Source organism: Ips typographus, linkage group LG11, assembly GCF_016097725.1.
Source record: "Ips typographus isolate SLU linkage group LG11, UJ_Ityp_2.0, whole genome shotgun sequence".
Taxonomy (NCBI): Eukaryota; Metazoa; Arthropoda; class Insecta; order Coleoptera; family Curculionidae; genus Ips; species Ips typographus.
Genome location: NC_138432.1, coordinates 8520051 through 8538693, shown reverse-complemented (window position 1 = coordinate 8538693; position 18643 = coordinate 8520051). Strand labels below are relative to the sequence as shown.

Genomic DNA, 18643 nt, shown 5'->3' with positions numbered 1-18643 from the left:
ATCTCTAATGATAAGTCTACAGCCTAACATGTGCAGCACTTGCGTAGCCGTTTTCTTTTAGTTTGTGAATTCGGAATCGGACCCAAAGGCGTACTGGACCTTGTTCAGAAATAACTCTACTTCCGTAATTTGACAATGTGTCATCTGATCAACATATTAAAAAAACGGAACACAGCCCCGCGCAGTTTACGTCATCACTCATCAGTCAAACGGACGTTGTATAACCTCACAAATCGAAAACAAACGTCGTTCGCGTTTGTCGTTTTATTTACAATTTACACACTTAACGACTTAACACAGTGTATCTTTGTCATAGAGTTTGTGAAGTGTAGAATAATTTTATGTAGTTAATAATATTCTTGCAAAAATGCCTAAATACTATTGTGATTACTGCGACACTTACTTAACTCACGATTCGCCAAGCGTGCGTAAGACGCATTGCACGGGGCGAAAGCACAAAGATAATGTTAAATTTTACTATCAAAAGTGGATGGAAGAACAGGTATACTTAGTCAGCTTAGTTTTTACTAGTCTAAATGAAAAAAACTACATTGATTAATTCTCATTTCACTTTTAGGCCCAACATCTTATAGATGCCACCACTGCTGCTTTCAAAGCAGGCAAAATTGCCAACAATCCCTTTGCTGCCCCCAAGGGTGGCGTAGCTATACCTCCACCAGCCCAACTCATGGGACAACGTCCAGGTGCACCTCAGGGCCCTGGTATGATGCCACCAAGTATGTTCTGTCTATAATAATCTGTTTTAACACATCTTCACACGAAAAATTTATTTTGTAGCAATGGGACCGGCTGGACCCATGCCCCCTATGGTTATGGGGCCTCATGGTCCAATGCCACCAATGATGGGAATGCGTCCACCAATGATGGGCATGATGCCAATGGGACCTATGGGAACACCAATGACAGCTGTCAGACCGCCAATGGCCACAACAAAATAAGTAGCTGTAGTTTTTTTCTATTAGTAAGTGAATTTTCTATATATTTTGTAAAATAATTAACACTTTAGTTGCTGAAAAAGTAACTTTATTTGGTTTTTTGTACAAGAAAATTTCAATATATTAAGTTTTGTGTGTTTATATCTAAAATAAATAATACATATATCTTTGATTTACAAACATTTAAGAAAAATCAATGGCAGTCGGTTGTACTACTAAGAATAGAGTTTATACACAAAAAGTTCACTTATTTTGTATTGAGACTGTGTGTACATTTGAATGTCTTAATATAACATGGAACAATTTATAAGTAGACTAGAAAACTACAAAATTTAGACCAGTACTGTTGTAGTCCCCTTACATTAAAAATGTACATAACTAAATGGAAAAATACTGACTGTATAAAAGGTGAGCCAAATTATAGGTTTTTCAGGAATTTTGAATCGGGATATGAGATTTTGCATCACCAATTTGGCCTCCCTATATTAATAAATAACTAAAATGATGTCTCTAAAGTAGGAGGCAATTTTTTATTGTTAGGCGTTTTAGCTTCAAAAAACTTGGCTCTCTGTGCTGAAATCTTTTCACTTACACTTGAATAAACATTGTCATCCGGTTTACAATCTTCTTGTCTATTTAAGAGCACGCGTTTTTCAAGTAAACTTTTAGCCCCATTACTGTTGTTGATATCATCTTCTCTGCAATCTTCTATAATGGTAGAAGACAAGACGTCAGTTCGAGGATTAGCAAACCGCCACTGTGATCTTGGACTGAGAACTTTTAGCGCGGGTTTTCCACCCCCTCGTTCAGGGCTGCCCGGTAAATTGTAAGTTTTTCTGTGTACCAAACTTCTAGGTGAAGCACTCAAGTCTAAAATCGTCATGCTGTTGTTTGCTGGTTGTTCTGGTTCTCCATCTTTACTCTGTTTTCCCAGCTGCTGTTTGGACAGTTTCAGTTGTTCAACCGCTGACATTTTCCGATTACTGGCTTGCCCACTGCTTTTTTGCAACAATAATTTTTTGAAATCTAACGTAGACATTTTCTTTACGCCCTTACGATCGTTGCAAGTTTCTTGTACTTTACTGTCTTTGTTTGCTGTAAGGTCCGATTTGTTGTTCTCCGATGAGAGACTACTTTGTGAGCCAATGTAACCAGTTTCGATTATAGGCTTAGTTTTGGCACTTTCATTTCTGGCAATTTCAGGCTGATCCAACTGAACATCTCCGATGTTTAGTTTCTTTTTGGTTTTGTGAATCACCGCATATAATTCATCGTTCGACATGGTGGTGCGTTTAGGCGATAGTAACGTGTTGACTAAATTTACTCCAGCCACTTTACCAGAAGGCGTGGACGCTTTAAAACCACCCGAACTTCTTGGATCAATAGGCGAGATTCTTAACTCGGAATAGTCTTCCTGATGGTATACCCTGTCTTGATGCGATTGCTGACTTTTGTCCAGTCCTCTGGTAATGTCAGGAGTAATGCTGCGTTCTGGTGGGACGTCGTACGCAAAGTACTGACGTTTCTTGCAGGGCAAAGTTGAGTAGAAGGGCGTTATTCCCTGTTGATTGTAGTGGTAAGGTTCGCTGTCAGCTATCCCAAACATTCCGGACGATGATGGAGAGATTGCGCCTTCTGAAATTGAGCTGATACACTGAGTGTTCATACACAAGTACGAACAACTTTAAAAGGCAGTTTACATAAAAAAATAATATGTAAAAAAAGCACTTGGAAGAGACATCTTCTGTATTACCGGATGAGTATACGATTAGTAAATTAGATTTTCAAATTATTCATTATCTTTTTATGCAAAACGTACCAGTAAAATTGTTCGTGCATGTGCAATTTTTATAGTCTAGATAAAACATGCTTAGTAAAAAGAATGACAAAAATGCTCACCTTGATTTAATTGAGTTCCACTATCTTCGTTGCATGCAAACACTCAGTGCATTACAAGAAAACATCCATATTGCAAGTGCAGAAATATTCTAATAAGCTTTTGATTTGAATAAGGGAGAAATGCACCCTTTCCTCTCCCCCCGTACTTGCAGTGAGTTTTTTTTATGGGTTGATTAAGTCAGTCCTAACCAGGTGACTGATGGTTTTGAAAAATAGTTATTTACAGGTGAGTATACAATACGTTTTGAGGTCTTTTTTTTAGTTTGTGAGTTATTGGTTTCATAGCACATATAGAATAAAAGAACGTTAGTAGATATAATAAAAAAATATTGTATTAAATGAGTGTTAAAAAATTGACTTTATTTAAATTCATATAAAAAGTAAAAATGTAGGTATATAAAAAAGGGGATCGTCATGCGGTGTAAAGCTGAAATGTGCAGTGTGCCCCCTTAAATACGTCATAATACACACACAAAGCATATCAAGTCATGTAAAATGAAACACATGCAACATACATATATGTACAAAACAACACACATAATAACAATTTTCACACAACCTAAAACTATTGACGATGGTTTTTATAACGTCAATTTTTTTAAACAATAAATTATTGCACCAAACTAAAAGTAATTTGTTCTCTTTCAATATAAATGACAGTCTGTATAAGTATTTTAACGTACCTTAAAAAAAGATATAATTACATCTTCTGTTGTAACTCTCGACTAATTCTCTACGAGTTTGATAGATAAGTTGATCGTGATAACAATTATGAAAAAAACATTATACAATTCAACATGTGGTGTCTTTTTACCTTGTGATCGGTATGGACGCGGAAATCAAAAGACGCATAGCTACCGTGTGTAATTAAATAATTGTACGTTCTGACTGAAGTGTTGTACGATATTTTATTCAAGGCATGGTTGAAACAGTTTGCTACATGGGATATGGAAAGCCATGCCATATGTATTCCCTGTTCCCTTTAGTACAACAATGAACCGCAGGTCGAACATGCGCCTACCCCAGATACGAATTGTATCGATTTTCAGAAGGAAAACTATATTTTCTGATTTGTGACACTGCATATTAGGATTGAGAAAATGATTATTGAACTTAATTTTCAGAAAATTAGTGGCACAAATGATGATCATGTTTTATGAATCTACCAAATCTCGGTATCACTTACAGAAGCGTTCAACACTCTCAATTTAGTCTCTTCAATACATCTTGGTATTGATACTGATTTAGGAGAGCTCAGCAGCATTTTCTGAGCTTGTTCTTTCGAGTACAAAACATGTTTGTGACACATTTTAGGTGACACTGTGGGTGGATAGTTTATTTCTTGTTCAAGTAGTTCTTCTTCCAATTCCTTTTCAAAGCTGTCCTGATCATCCACATCAAAATTAGCTTTCTCGTATTTAATTATTTTCTTAGGAGTAATTATGGCCAAGTTGGCCATACGGTAGCTGTCGCGTCTTTTAATAACCCTGTCTTTAGTTTCCCCTGTCTTCCTATCAGTCCCTAGACTAGTCACACTGATTTTGTCAGGCAGTAACGCTAAAGCTCTCCCCACATGCTTACCTTTAAAATCTTTCGGCGATAGCGGACCACCAGACCCCATGATGTGTACGTAAGCTCCTTTTGAAGTTGCCGAGCGCATGTTGCAATTGACTACCGGCTGAACCACAGCGGATGGAGTTCGAACTATCTCTGGACTGGCACCCGATGCCTTGATGATTACTTTATTCCCTGAGATAGGTGACATCGGGCGTTGAGGTTTTGACGCCTCCTGGATGGACAAATTTCGAGTTTGCGTCTCCAGTTGGGGACTAGGACAAGGACTTGTTTTCACAAATGGACCGGGTTCGAAGGTGGTTGGGGGTTTCCGTCTCCGGAGACTATCCGAACTATAAATCACTTTTCCTTCCGCATCCAACATTACTCTCGCTCCTTGGCGACGTTTCCGTTCCAGTGAGGATTCGGACAAAGTGATGTTGTTGTTATGTAAAACAGGTAACTCGTTCAACGACACGTACTCATTGTCCCGTATTTTACCACTGAGTACGGTTTTCAAATTTAAGTTTATCTGGTCCTCGTGCTGCTGGTTGTTGTTACGGACGTCGGCCAATGTTACATATTCTCCTAAAATATCGTCTGTTGTGGGTTGGTTGCTCACAGACGACGGACTCATCTTGTTGCGATCTCTCTTATTGATAGTTGCAAAATTTGTTAGGTTACTTTTCAACTTCCCTAACATGTTATTCAAGGGTATCATGGACTTGTGATGTTGTTTTATTGCGGTTTCGCTCCTTACAATGACACTGCCTCCGCTTGGTGAGGGCGCTCTGATTCCACTGGCCGGATTGAATGTGGACACAGTGGTTTCCGCATTCTGTGATGGGATGCTTACGTAACCACTATGAGGATCGAGCAAAAGGTCCTGAATATTCTTCATATTGTTCAAGTCCAATTTTTTGTTGTGCCAGGATGAGTTGCTGTTGGTACTTTCGTCGTCGCTTTGCGACGGTGTTATAGCGCACATGGACGGAATTCTGCTTGAATTTATTGTCGTTTTTACTCGTATTCTTTCAGTTCTTTCGGTGCCCTCCATATCCGAACACTCAGAAAACTCAAAGTCAGAACATGTACTTTTAGTAATCCCGTCGTTGGGACTGGAAACACTCTCGATAGGGGAACTGGACGTATTATGTCCGCTATCGGGAGACACGTCACCGTTATTGTCTTCAGTCGTAACATTAGTCTTATGTATCACAGCTACTACAGTAGGTTTCCGCTTTATGGTTCCGGTTTGGTTCTCTACAGAACCGCTTTTGGTGGTGGATAGCTTCGTAAGAGAACTTTTCCTTTCGGGCACGGTAGGTCCTATCACTAAACTCCTGTTGCTTTCCGCTGCTCTCAGAGTAGTGCAAACCGTCCCCGCCGAACTGGTTGTAGTGGACGTGGATCCTTTTCCAAACAACTCGTATTCGTTTTCCGCAGACAGCACCGTGTTATTAGAGCCTGAGTTACTGAACGCGCTGGTAGATTGCAATGGTACGGAAGGTGAGTCCTCCTCCTTCAAAGTCTTTAAACCACTGTCCATGTGAAAGGAGGTGTAGTAACCTTCAGTGTCACAAGAGTAAACAGAGTCCCCGTCCTCATGGAGATCGTGGATTATATCTGGCGTTAATGTGCTGCCTTCGCTAGTAACGCTACTCGCGGTGTCCGTGTTAAAATTGAATCTTCTTCTCGAGTTCACGGAACTCGGTGGATGATTCAGTGAATTGCTGCTAGTGGCTGTTGACGTAGTGCTTCTTGGATGCACAGTGGAAGCTGTAATTTCCGATCCGATCGACGTTCTACCACTTTCGGAGCTGGCGCTCCAATTACCACTAGACGAATGAGGCTCTTCTCTGTTACCTTGTCGTCTTTGTCTCCGTTGCAACGAACTTTCTCTTAGTTTAACACCGAAAGGCACCGTACCAACCCCTGCGGTTTCTACACTGGACGCAGAAGAGTTCCGTTCGTGAGTTTTTCCTTCTTTGTCTAAGTCTTTGCGTCGTTTCATGGTGACGGTTTCGTACAAGTTACACTCATCCACTACTCCATATTCGGAGAGAGAGCTCTTGTTGTTACTACCGTTTGAGCTCGTATCGTTACTTTTATTACGAAACTTTTCGTACTGATTCTTGCCCCATTGTTTCAAACTGTTAAACCTGGAAACTTTCACCTCGGTGGAGTCTTTTTTATCACTACTACTACTTGTCGACCGCAACAGGTCGCTACTTTTGCTACGAAGCACTGTTGCCGGGCTGGGCCTTAATTTCATTGGGACCATAGTATTGACAGACTGCTGTTCATCCCTAAGAAATAACTTTTGTAAGTATTTACACGTAACATGCAGTTACTCACGCTGTACAATTTGGCTATTAGTACTGTTAGTGCTACTTACCCTAGTGTGAGAGCAGTTTCGATTTCCTTTTGGTCAGTACCTGCTAAAGTATTGCGCCGTCTGAAAAATCGTGATTTATTAAATAACGTTTCGCAAGAACACAATAAAAATTAGATTTTGATCAATTGGTTGAAAAACCAACCTGTTTCTGGGTCTCCTGGTCCTTCCTCGTCTCCGCACCGTATCCGCCCCATCAACAGTCCGGTTAACTATTTCACCCGTTGTCATTGACCTTCTTTGCAAAGACATTCTATGAAAGTGTTTCCCCGATACATCGACAGCCACAATTTCAGCAGGAAACCTAAATGACATGGGCCATTAGTTATTTTTACTGCTTTTAACAAGCTGTATTTAAACTAACTTTAACGCTACTACGTGAAGTTGCTCTTCGGGAGATGGCAACTTGTGATTTACTCCTTCATCGTCCGAGATAACAGTGCCGTCAGTTTGATCGCAGTCATTTAAAGCGCTGGTGATGGTACTAATGCAATTGGGAGGCACAGTAACGTCTCCCAAAGCTTCGTCTGACGTCCATCGGCGAAGATCGTCTACAACAGCCGGCTAAAACAAAAAAAAAAAACACTTTTAAAATGGGGTCTGTATGTCTCAAGTGTTCTATAAGACATGCCCGAATTCTTCAATTTATCGATTTATTCAAATCAATCATTTGTATTATCGATTGGGCTAATAACCTCATTTTTTATTTAACATTTTAACAAAATTAACTCGTAATTGCAGAACGATTTGTTGATACAGGATGTATGTTGATCAATGTCTTACTGGTGATTTTTGTAAAGATAATTTTAAATTATGTGACCGTTGAAAGATACTGAATGTTTTCATGGATGCAAATTATTGATTTAAGACTTTTTGAGCACCAAATTTTCTTTGCTTGTACCTCTACGAAATATTTATTTAGACATGCGAGTTTAACGCTCTTTATCTACATATGTATACACATACATGAACTCAGGCCCGCGGATGATTGTGAGTAATTTATAGAAATGCACTTTGTTTGGTCGTGTTCTCAGGTTTATACGAAGAGGTTTATTTAAGAAGGGCAAACTGGGAGTTTAAAATAACCCGGCTAAAACAACTTTTGAACCGGAACTGTCTTGACGATATATAGTTTGCAAGACCTCAGAATAAGTTGTTAAAAATTGCCATTATGGTAGAGAAGAAATAAGTTGTTTTGAGGTTCTATAAAGTACTTAATTGGAATTCTAAAAGAAACCATATGTGTTGAACACGCTTTATAGAAATGTAGGACATAAGCTGGCCGTAAATTATCGTTCAATAAATAAAAATCACCCATTCGAACAAATATGATTAAAATAGAACGCTTAGGAAATCCGAAGCGCGAAAGGAACAAGGAAACCGCTCGTCTATTTTCTGCGCTCCCTGGCGCCCAACTATCCGCTGGAAATAATGAGATTCAATTTCCGGTTTGGTTTCCTATAGAAATTACTTACTTCATATAGAAATGTGGAACATATTGGGCGCCAAACAATTTTATGTAGCCTCTTTAATAGTCTAGTGCAACTTGTTAATATATTACAGATGGGCTATTAAACATATTATTACCATTCGAGTTTCTATATCGATATTGGACTTTCTCCTAATTTTTCGCCGTTTGGCTCCCAAAACGGGAGTGCACACGAAAAACTTGGAGGACCGGTGTCCGTCTCTTCTCCATCTGTCCAACTGTCGCATCGCGTGCACCGGAGTTTTTGTAGCCGCATTATAAAGGTCCCTGAAATGCGTTGATTGAGTTAATTTTATTTCCATTGTGGGCTACATCAAACCGATTAACATACTTGAGAGCCTCCGATCTGGTTTCAACACTGAAAAGGTTGGTGTCCAGAGCTTGTTTGGAGGCATAGTGCTTCTTGGTCTGTGCAAAGGAGCAGATGTCACCAACAGCTGTAAGTAAGAAAAAAACGCTTGTTTCTTTATCTTGGCCGAAGTGAAAGGTTGCTTAAAGCTATATAGCCAGAGATTAAATAACAATAATACTTCCTTATTCGATTGTAGTCGATTTTTGCTCAAATCAGACACAAGCATAACTCTAACTGCAGATATAGAGTGGTCACTAAAGTGCGTCCAAGTTGGCTCTACATGTATCGGAATCGCGACAACCAGAAGAGTTTTAATCAGGAAATAAATGAATAATAAACTTAGCGAGGTTATCTAAAGTCTGGAACACACTGTGTATGTGCGTCAGTAAATTCCAGTTTAGCTGGAGGTATAAGCGCGGTAATAGCTGTTACCGAGACTAAAAAGCCAGATGATACTATAGGTATATACGAAAAGAAAGATATCGTTTAATTGCTGTTTACACATGAAAACACCATAGACCTGCTAAAACACATCTTCATTACAATCAAAATCAATTTTGTTCGTTCATACTCGTTATTGTTTCTTGATAGTTGACTTACCCCTATCGGAAAGGCCCTATAGAATAGAATTGTGCATTAAGACGCCTATACTAGGTCGCCCACACGAAATTCTTGATAAACCACAGCGACCTGAATGGGCTTTAAAACTCGTTTTTATATGTGTGTGTGTGTGTGTGTGTTAACGAAACGGTACATTCTTAAAGGTAGTTTTGAGAGCAGAGTTGACCCTTAGTTATTAAAACTAACGAAAAGCCTTTACTGAAGGCCGAATGCTAGAAGGCTGCAGACAAACCCATTATAAGTAATAAACGAGCTGAAACAGTCGTAGTTTAATCCAGTTAGGTTCCTATTAAAAGAGAAAGCTACATCATCACTTTTAAGCGTTAATTAAATTAACCCGTAAAAAAACTATTGCGAACATTACCTACTCCGAGTGCTAAAATACTTTGACCATCACAGTTCATATTCCTGTCAGTTCTAAAATCAATATTCTGTAAACGATCTCTGTAGGTATCCAAGAAATTTTAAGAAATAGTAATAAAAAAACGTTGGATTTCAGGACTTGGAACACTCGGTATAAACACAGATCCGCGTTAATCAACATTAGATCTGTTTGTTATTTTTAACAGCGTTTTCTCAGGCAATAACCCCCGATATTGTGCCCAAATACCTCTGACTGAATTTCGTTTGATTTGCTCTGAACAATCTACCTGCAGTTTGATTGCCCTTACCTTCCTTAGACTGATAGATAGGTGGTCCAAAATTGTCTCTGATGGTGTAAACGCGAATATTTTGAATGAACTAGGTATACAGGTGTGGTAAATCCAAAACCCATCATAGAAAAACCGTGTTACGGACAGAGAAACGTAGATAATTAAATTCGCGGGACAAAGACAGAAAAGTGAACAAATATGAAGTAGGCCATATTTTGTTGTTGGATTATAATTTATTATAGTCGGTAAGTGTGAGCTGTATTTAGTCCGATTTCTTATTTTTCATTTAGCAGTCGAATTGCTGTAGCGTTACGAGACCTCCCTATTGTAGTAATATTTCATCTGTCATCTGCGATTAAAATCTAACCTCAAATCCCGTCGGTAAAATCAGTCAGTTTGACAACACTGATGCAAAATTATGGCCTACTTAAAATTTTTGGAGGTGTTCTGTCTCTGTCCGTTACACGATTTTCCTAAGGTCGGTTTTGGATTTACCACACCTGTATACGTAGTTAATAACATACATTCTGGTTACGCTGTGGAAATTGAAAAACGTTGCACAATCGAATATCTGTCGTTTTTCTTCAGGTCTTTCACCCTATGATGAGAGACAGTCGATAAATTGTTGTCGGCATCGGCAAAATGGACATTAAGGCCTAATATGGCCGGTACTGCTTCTTGTTTACTCGGAAGGCGAAGCTGCTTCTACAGGAATGTGGGAACGAGCAAGTCGAACAGATTAAAGCCCAAGAAATACGCTTTGCTTTTTCTAACAGTTTAAAGCCATTGGATGTGTGGTGATAATTTATGTAATACAAAAATTACAGAAATTTGCTGACAAGACAAAAAATTGCTATCACTAAAAATTAAGTTACATAATTAAAAAACATGAATGAAGTAAAAATACCTCATCATACTTAATTAAAGAAAATATATAGAACTTAAAGCCTAGAGGGGGAAAGCCATAAAGATGAAGCAAATAAAACACCTATCCCAACACTATACTGAGCGAAATGCATGGATGTGTGATACAAAGGGTAAAAAGTACCTTCATAAAGTCCGAACTCCGGTTATGCAAATTAGTGGCAGACAACAGGGTTATGTATCCCTTTCGTTTTCGCTCCAAACTACCATTCTCACTTTACTGACTGGATAAATATCAGTTTTCAGTTTTGAAAATAAAGACGCGTCGAAAAAGTGCAATCGTACAACTTCCTTGATAATGAAAAACGAAATTGAGAAGATTCAATTACAAGTGCTGCTATAGGAAATGCCGTAGTAATACCTTTTGTGAAACAAAAAATGACGTAAGGCTGATTGTTTACTTCCCATTTCTTAACAAGCAATTAATGTGTTCTAGTTATTTTAAGTATTGTTATCATAAATATTGGATACTAGCAAGTTAACGAATAGGTGCAGATGATTCGAAGCAAGTTCACTAGTAAATTAGGATATTTTGCACCAGATTAGATGTTTATCTGTCATTTCGTAAACTCTTGTTTCCAATATGTATAATAACAGGCGAAGATGCACTAAAAAGCAATGTTATTAAATGCCTATGTCAGCCCATACATAACATAACCATAACTTTTGAATATTAATAAGTTGCAGGCAAGCTGGGATAGTAAAGGTGTCTACCCACAGACACACACACACACAACATTGAAACCTAATGTACACTATGTAATCAGTTTATTCCCATTTCAAATTACCACGAACTATGGCACGAATCTGACTTGGGTTCAACGATCAAAAAATTTAAGGTTTACTTTAATTTAATAGATTATAACCGGTGTTCAGTAATTGTTATGGTCGTAGTTGGCTGTGGTTCTCTCGTTCTAGCATGAACGTAGGGCGGTTGATAAGTTCGTATATTATGGTTTGAAATGACAGCTGTCATTATTGTTTGCAACGTTATCTAAGACATACGCTTTTTGTGACAATTGCCATCCATAGGCGACCTGACCATAACAATTATTGAACACCGGTTATTTGTTTAGTATGGTCAAAAATACACGAACTAGTGAGAGAGTCAGAGATACTAAAACCCCTTGCAAACACCAAGATAATTTAAATTAACTAACAAAAAAAATCAAATGGCTATTATGCTTTACAATACCTTTTACCCTGATTTCTTTCTAATCAACTGCCTCTGTTATCCCATGGTGGGACATGAAAAGGAAACGAAAAATGGGAGGCAATTAAAGCCTATTATATTTGGATTCAAAACATTTTTGTTTGGGTCGTTCCATTAAGTTCCCTATAGGGCCACTAAACATAACTCACTAGTATTTAGCATTTTTGATTTTCGATATTTTTTTCCTCTTTTTTTTCTCAATTTAGATGCAAAATTTTCTGAAAATCGCTCACACAAAATGATTGACAAAGTCGACGATATTATCATCTCTCCAAACAACCATAAAGCATTAACGTATAGGGTGAATTATAGGATACAGCTGTAACAGTTCACTTTCCCCTACTTGAAAAAAACGTACCCTACGGATTGTTATTTTTAAGCGCTCCGTAATCCTGGTGTATGTCAGCTGGCATCTTCAGCCAGGTGTTTTATTCTACTGTTAATTTTAATTTACCTACAATGTGATGTGCGTTAGGAGAAGCTAATATAGGATTAGGTAACTCAAAAAAAAACATATAAAATAAGGCTACTTATGATTGGTCGGGGATACATTAGTTGAACTAACTGTATTTAGCTATATTTTATTCATACTAAGCTATTAAGAAATAAGTAATTTATTGTTACAGTAGTGTAATTAATATAGACATTAAAATATTTATGTATGATCCAGGCTTTCAATGGGCATTATACGGCCCTGTCCCGGGTTTACAATCATCCTCATCGAGGCCACAAAGCCGGTAAGAATGGCCCCGGGGCCATTCTGAAAGACCACCGAGTCTGATGAATGCGACAATAATGCTGTAATTCTCACAATTTCTCTTTTGTAGATCGGAAACATCTTTAGTTCCACATCACCATTCTTAAAAAGGGCGATCGAGTTTTCTTTCTGTTAATTTTAACTTTTTTGCATTGTTTAATATGCAGGTGGATATATGGAGCTACTCCTGAGATACAAAAGAAAAAGTTACTTATTGTTTCTACTGCAGAAGAAAATTTCACTCAGTCATATTTCTGGTAATTAAGATTAAATACGGCCTTGGATGCTGTAATGATAGCCAACAAAAGGAACTATTATAGGTATTATTATATTAAAATGGGACAAACATGCTGAGCATCAAAAGAACCGGAATTAAGGATGAAAATTTAATTCATTTAGTTGCTAAACAAGTGTTAAATATTTGGTAAGGACTGAAAAGTCTCTATTTGACTGCAGGGGGGGGTTATTATACCTTGATAAAATAGACCCCAACAAGTAGATCACCGTGTAACTCAGTCATATGAAAGCAAATAGTAACAGTTGGAAAAACAAGCACTTGTCGATAATATAAATGTAATCCTTGGGTTATCTTATCACTATGTAAAGTGGAAAACAATTTTTTTTGTAGTATTATGAGTGTATATTTGCCAATTTAAATTAATATTACCTATGCTAGCAGTGTAGATCTGAGATATACTTTAAAATACCTGTAATACAGTTTTGTCGGTATAGTACCACTACCTCTCCGACCGGATACGTGTAGAGGTGTGCATAATAGCTTAGACTCGAATCAAGGATTTACGTCCGGTGTAAGTAAACCCAGACAGTTTTAACGATCAACGGTTTAGGTCGAATTTTTTCAGGACTGTACTGCTTTAACCAGTTTTTGATTTTTTTAATTACTAATAATAACATAAGCATGTACTTACGCACAGGAACTTTTTTGGGATCAATTTTCGCGACTCGGTTCTCCACAAGGTCAATTCGCACTTTCACATCTTTGCACCTAACATGAACCGCGTTTAATTGAGCGGCCAATTCCCGAAAAATATCATCAGCCACCAGAGCTAAGGAAGCAAGTTGTCTGAGCGCGTTGCACAAGGTCGAATTGGTAACAGCTTCCAGTTCCCCGTCGGTCACGTTTGGAGTAGTACCATCTCCTTGGAATAGCACCACCCTTGAAAGGTATTTGGGTTCCACAGTTCTTTGTATGAACGGCATTTCGATCGGTAACTGGCGGGTACCGCATCGGACTCTACGTTATGTTAAACGGTCAAAAGAAAACTAAATCATCGTACACAACTCCAAGTACCGCAAGACGGTTCACCAAATTCCCGATTTCACCATTTTTTTTAACGGTCTTATTTTTGTTAGGAATCGAGTGCGGCGCTATGGCTGTGAAAGCGCCAGCCCGTAATCTAACCACGCCGGCTAAACATTTAACTATGTACTAGTACAACACACAGGCCAGAGCACACTGTTCATGTTCATGGCATGGAATGGATGGATGGCCTCGCCACGGTGTTCTCTGTGACTCAGTGACTGTCGGTTGGCTGGCCTGGGGCTTGGCGAAGAAAACGCGCACTTTGCAGTCGTTTGAATTGGGAACCATCAACGACAATACAACGTTGCCGCTGACTGTATTTTAATCTGTAAAAAACCAGGTCACTTAACATATCAAACTTTGCTTCATTATCATTATTTAAAGCCATTTTTTAAACGTAACGATTAAATTTTGACATTTCCCGCAACTTTCAGGCCGCATTCGTTTTCAGGCTCCATGGACCGAACGGAGCTTTTTAGACGTCACAATGACGTAGTTTGACAATTGGTCAATCTATGGTTTTGCCAAATTACGTCATCGTGACGTCAAAAACGCTCTGCTCGCTCCATGGAGCTTGAAAACGAATTCGGCCTCAGTTTTGCTACGCGCTACGATTATCTTTTGTTTTTTCATAATGGCTGCCCAAATGTTCAAAGCCTACTATGTCAAAAATAGAAAAATCGCCATTTTGCACTTGGTAAGTCTCACAAGGGCACCAATAGGTACATCATTGAAAAGGTCTTCTTAAGCGCTTACCGAAAATTTAAAAATCTAAGATGGCGCCCATAAGATTTTCCAAAGTAGTCATGCATAACTTAACTAAAAAAATTCTAATTACACCATCGTATTCTACGTCAAAAAGTGCCCTAATAAAGTAACATTTTTATCTTCGTTAAGGACAAAGTTAAAAATGCAGTGTTTCACGTTTTCCCAATTTCCCGGAAAACGGCAAATGATAATCTAATTTCAAAACCGGGTATGAATTGGGCATTGAATTCCCTAAAACTTTTCCCATTTAACCGATCCTGTATCTCTTACGATAACGGATATCCCCATACATGCATCACCAATTTGGACCACACTGTATACAGTCCGGCTGCATTCGTTTTCGCCAAAGAGTTTGAAATATCAGCCAAAGTCAAAAAATCTCTTAATGGTCGTTTTGATATTTAGGACCTAAGTCTACGGACCAGGTACATCAACGTATTATCTTTTTAGCATTTTCCCACACTCGACTGATGTTACGCTCGGTTGCGGGAAAGTATTACTTTCCACACTGGTTACAATAACAACAATTTTGAAAGAATGGTCTTGGTAATAACATAAGGTCCATTTATCACAGTTTTGGTTACCTGCTAGCTTCAAAAGGATTTACAGATTTTCTTTTTTTGTGTTGTACTTTCCAGGACAAATGTTCTAACCATTCTAACCAACTTAGGCTGGACTTGATTGTGTATAAAAAACTCTAGCTACATAATTATATATTATATGGATCAGGAATAAAACTATCTTTGATTTTTCACTCACAACTTGCAATCAACTGCACAAAATAATTAAAAAAATCCATCCGTATAATCCACGCAGACTGTTTTTCTTTTAAATCTATTTAAAGTAAAAGTGGTAATTGCTTAAATAATAGCCACTTTAAAATGTTTACGATTTTAATAATTTTTCTTAGAATATGAACAACTAAATGGAATTAAGTAAACACAGCCCATATGTATACCAAATATCCTAGTAACGTCTTTAATCAAAATCTTAAATAAATTAAGGGCACAAAACTAAAAAGCTACATTTTGTGTTAAAAACAGGTCCACACCACACTTGCAGTAAAAAAAAACAACAAAACTTATTATTATTGAAACAAAAATAATTTTCTGGAATTTTTAATAATTTTCGTCTTTTCTGTGAAGAATGTCGGCCTTTTGCTGTCTCTTATAAAAACTCACTTGTTCTGACCATCTGTCAGTCCCTAACCTATAATCGACAAGGCACCTTTATATTACTTTATAAAAACAATTGAAACTTTAACTTCTATATGATATTGGTCTTCTTTAAAACGTCATAAGCGGCTCCCAGTGCCCAACTAATCTCGTGACCAGATATTTTTTTGTACAACTGCAAAAAAGAGGAGTTATTTCTGGTTAGTTCTGATTGGTTGGAAAAACTTACGTAGATTTTCGTATCCAAACTGAGGCCAAAACCTTTTTCTAGCAACAGCCAAATAAACGTCATATCCATGCAAATAAAGGGTTGTTCAACGTTGGCTTCGTGACAAGTTTTTTCTGCTTGTTTTTTGAAATCTTCCACCTGAAAAAAAGTTATTTCATATTGATATATACACAGACAGATGCAGATTTTTCTTAATAATAACACAAACCTTAACTTGGCCTCCTTTATAAAAATCTATAAGTCCAGCTTGACTTGCTTTGTCGTAGTAGTAACTGAAAGCAAATATTGCCTTCAGTGGCAATTCATCTGGCGGTCTTCGTTTACTTGATATGTTATGAATGTAGTTTTCAATTATTTTCGAGCACTTCGCAAAATTAACTAAAGGAATTACTTCTCCGACTGTTAATTCATCTCCTACCACTTTGGAAGTGGGATAACCCTCTTGAGGACCGCTGACGAAATAGTTGTTACCTGAAACAATATAAAAATAACCTAAAGGCATTAATACAAAATTTGTATACCTTGATAATGAAATGTATGCGATTTAACGATCGGATTAACGCAGTCACAGGTCACATTGAAATTATCCCCATTCTGATGAGAAATCACGGCTTTCCGTGCGGCTTTTAGTCCTAACCCTAAATAACTGTGAGTGTACACTGGAATAGCCCCATTGGGTGTGGCTGCTTGATGTATGCTATCTATATCTTGCAGACTTGATGGTGTTAAAGCGGCAAACGTCACTTGGGTGGAACCACCACCTAAATCAAGTGCTGCCACTGTTTTAGCAGGATTTGAGGCCAACTTATCTACAAACCTCTAGTATGATAAATCTCTGATAAAATTTAATGTTTGACATGATACACACTTAACAGAAAATTAACAGTAAACCATGAAAATATTCCCTCATCAGTTCCATCCATAATTTCAATGGAATTTTCATCAGTTAAAAATGGAGTTTTTTTAAACAATTCTGTCAAAGCATTTAGAATATTGTCAGCCTGTTCTTGTGGTAATATCCTGAGACCTGCTGTTGCTTTCAATACTAAAGGAGTTTTAGCCCAGTATTTCTCAGGAATTTCTTTTTTAGCTAGTTCCAATAATTCTGCTATTTTTAAAGCTCCCTGCAAATTAATTTTCTTATCAGGTATTAAGATATAAAGTTCACAGAAATCACATATGTATTTGTGTAATTATAATGATTAGGCATTTACTGTGATTGTGTAACCTTTAATGACTAAACTGATTTTCTCTTGTATAGGTACTCAAGTTTGCTACTTACCTTTTCTGGGGAATTGGCAAATGAAGAAAGTCCTGGCTTGTTAAATTCAAACAACTCTTTGTCTAATACTAAGTTACCACCTAAAATTTTTTATAAATTGCAGTGCAACTGTCTTTGCCATGCCTGATTGTGGTTTAAGTTCTTACCAAAATATGACTTATGAAAGGTGTAGGCCAACACTCTGGACCCTGTACTTCCTGCATCTATAACAACTGCATATACAGGCTTATGGTATCCCAAGAACTGTTTTGCTAAATCATCTATTATTTGATTACCAATAAACCAGGGTATTTGATCTGTGTAAAGAACTGTAGGAAAAAAATACTGCTTGATTAATTAAATGTTGTAAAATTTTGTAGATCCCACACTTGCCAACAAAAGTGGTTAGAATAGTTCCACTGATTATTAAACACAGTAAGCTTGTTTGGATAGAGTCTGTTTTAGGTTTTTTTGTTCTGGGCTTTTTCCCTGAAAACCTAGCTGAAAACTTGCCCTTCTGATCCTTAACCTAAAAATCATAGAAAACACATTACTTACAGGTTTGTATATGTTAATAAAATGTATTTGTGCATACTTCTTGATAATAATACATTTGGTTGAATGTTTGTAACAAAATATTGAACCTTGTCTTGAACACCCAGCAGGTGTTCTTCTATCATATGAACACTGCTCACAACTCACAACCCAATTAAAATAACGTTTTGAAGGTTAACTCACCTTTCTTCGGCGAAGCTCATTGTTTCGCATTATTATAAGTCTACGATTATAATGCACTGTATTTATTTAGTTAAATGTTTTTTTTTTGTATTACAATAGAAATGCAAAATCATGAAAGTTTACCTATTTAAACAAAAATGCAAAAGTTCATTAAATTATGAATTATGATGAAATCAAATCAAACAGTTCTCATTTCTAAACAACCTTTGTCACGCTCTTGTGATATCAAATACAAATATTCATATAATTTTTAATTGATAAGGATAACATTTAAAATCATTACTGATAAAAATACACGTCAGTTACCCGTCACAGTCGGCGTTTTAGGAAAATGT

General features: G+C 37.4%; 3 protein-coding genes and 1 long non-coding RNA gene across 8 annotated transcripts; 2 read left to right on the top strand and 2 right to left on the bottom strand.

Annotated features, from left to right (window-relative positions):
- The first annotated feature begins 210 nt into the window (after positions 1 to 210).
- snRNP-U1-C (small ribonucleoprotein particle U1 subunit C) lies at positions 211 to 1128 on the top strand. Its single transcript, XM_081989562.1, has 3 exons — positions 211 to 502; positions 578 to 737; positions 799 to 1128. The coding sequence occupies exons 1-3, from the start codon at positions 368 to 370 to the stop codon at positions 957 to 959; spliced, it is 456 nt and encodes a 151-aa protein (XP_081845688.1). The 5' UTR covers positions 211 to 367; the 3' UTR covers positions 960 to 1128.
- Positions 1023 to 14267, bottom strand: gukh (NHS actin remodeling regulator GUK-holder). Of its 5 annotated transcripts, XM_081989478.1 has the most exons (9): positions 14126 to 14267; positions 13743 to 14068; positions 8625 to 8730; positions 8392 to 8560; positions 7169 to 7368; positions 6950 to 7108; positions 6808 to 6867; positions 4437 to 6718; positions 1023 to 2591 (listed from the first exon to the last, which is right to left on the bottom strand). In XM_081989478.1, exons 2-9 carry the CDS (start codon positions 14032 to 14034, stop codon positions 1453 to 1455), a joined length of 4407 nt encoding a protein of 1468 aa, XP_081845604.1. In that variant the 5' UTR covers positions 14035 to 14068; positions 14126 to 14267; the 3' UTR covers positions 1023 to 1452. The 5 variants fall into 5 exon arrangements, with proteins under 5 accessions (XP_081845604.1, XP_081845603.1, XP_081845606.1 ...); XM_081989477.1 differs by having other exon boundaries at positions 13743 to 14194; XM_081989480.1 differs by lacking the exons at positions 13743 to 14068; positions 14126 to 14267 and adding an exon at positions 10968 to 11547.
- LOC145735588 (uncharacterized) lies at positions 13433 to 15642 on the top strand. Its single transcript, XR_014179702.1, has 3 exons — positions 13433 to 13622; positions 13677 to 13998; positions 14188 to 15642. It is a non-coding gene; the product is annotated as an uncharacterized LOC145735588 (long non-coding RNA).
- A 138-nt stretch (positions 15643 to 15780) lies between these two features.
- Positions 15781 to 18583, bottom strand: NTPase (ectonucleoside triphosphate diphosphohydrolase NTPase). Its single transcript, XM_081989535.1, has 9 exons — positions 18309 to 18583; positions 17964 to 18099; positions 17738 to 17899; positions 17592 to 17671; positions 17178 to 17433; positions 16831 to 17118; positions 16518 to 16780; positions 16310 to 16447; positions 15781 to 16255 (listed from the first exon to the last, which is right to left on the bottom strand). The coding sequence occupies exons 1-9, from the start codon at positions 18336 to 18338 to the stop codon at positions 16172 to 16174; spliced, it is 1437 nt and encodes a 478-aa protein (XP_081845661.1). The 5' UTR covers positions 18339 to 18583; the 3' UTR covers positions 15781 to 16171.
- Positions 18584 to 18643: the final 60 nt, after the last annotated feature.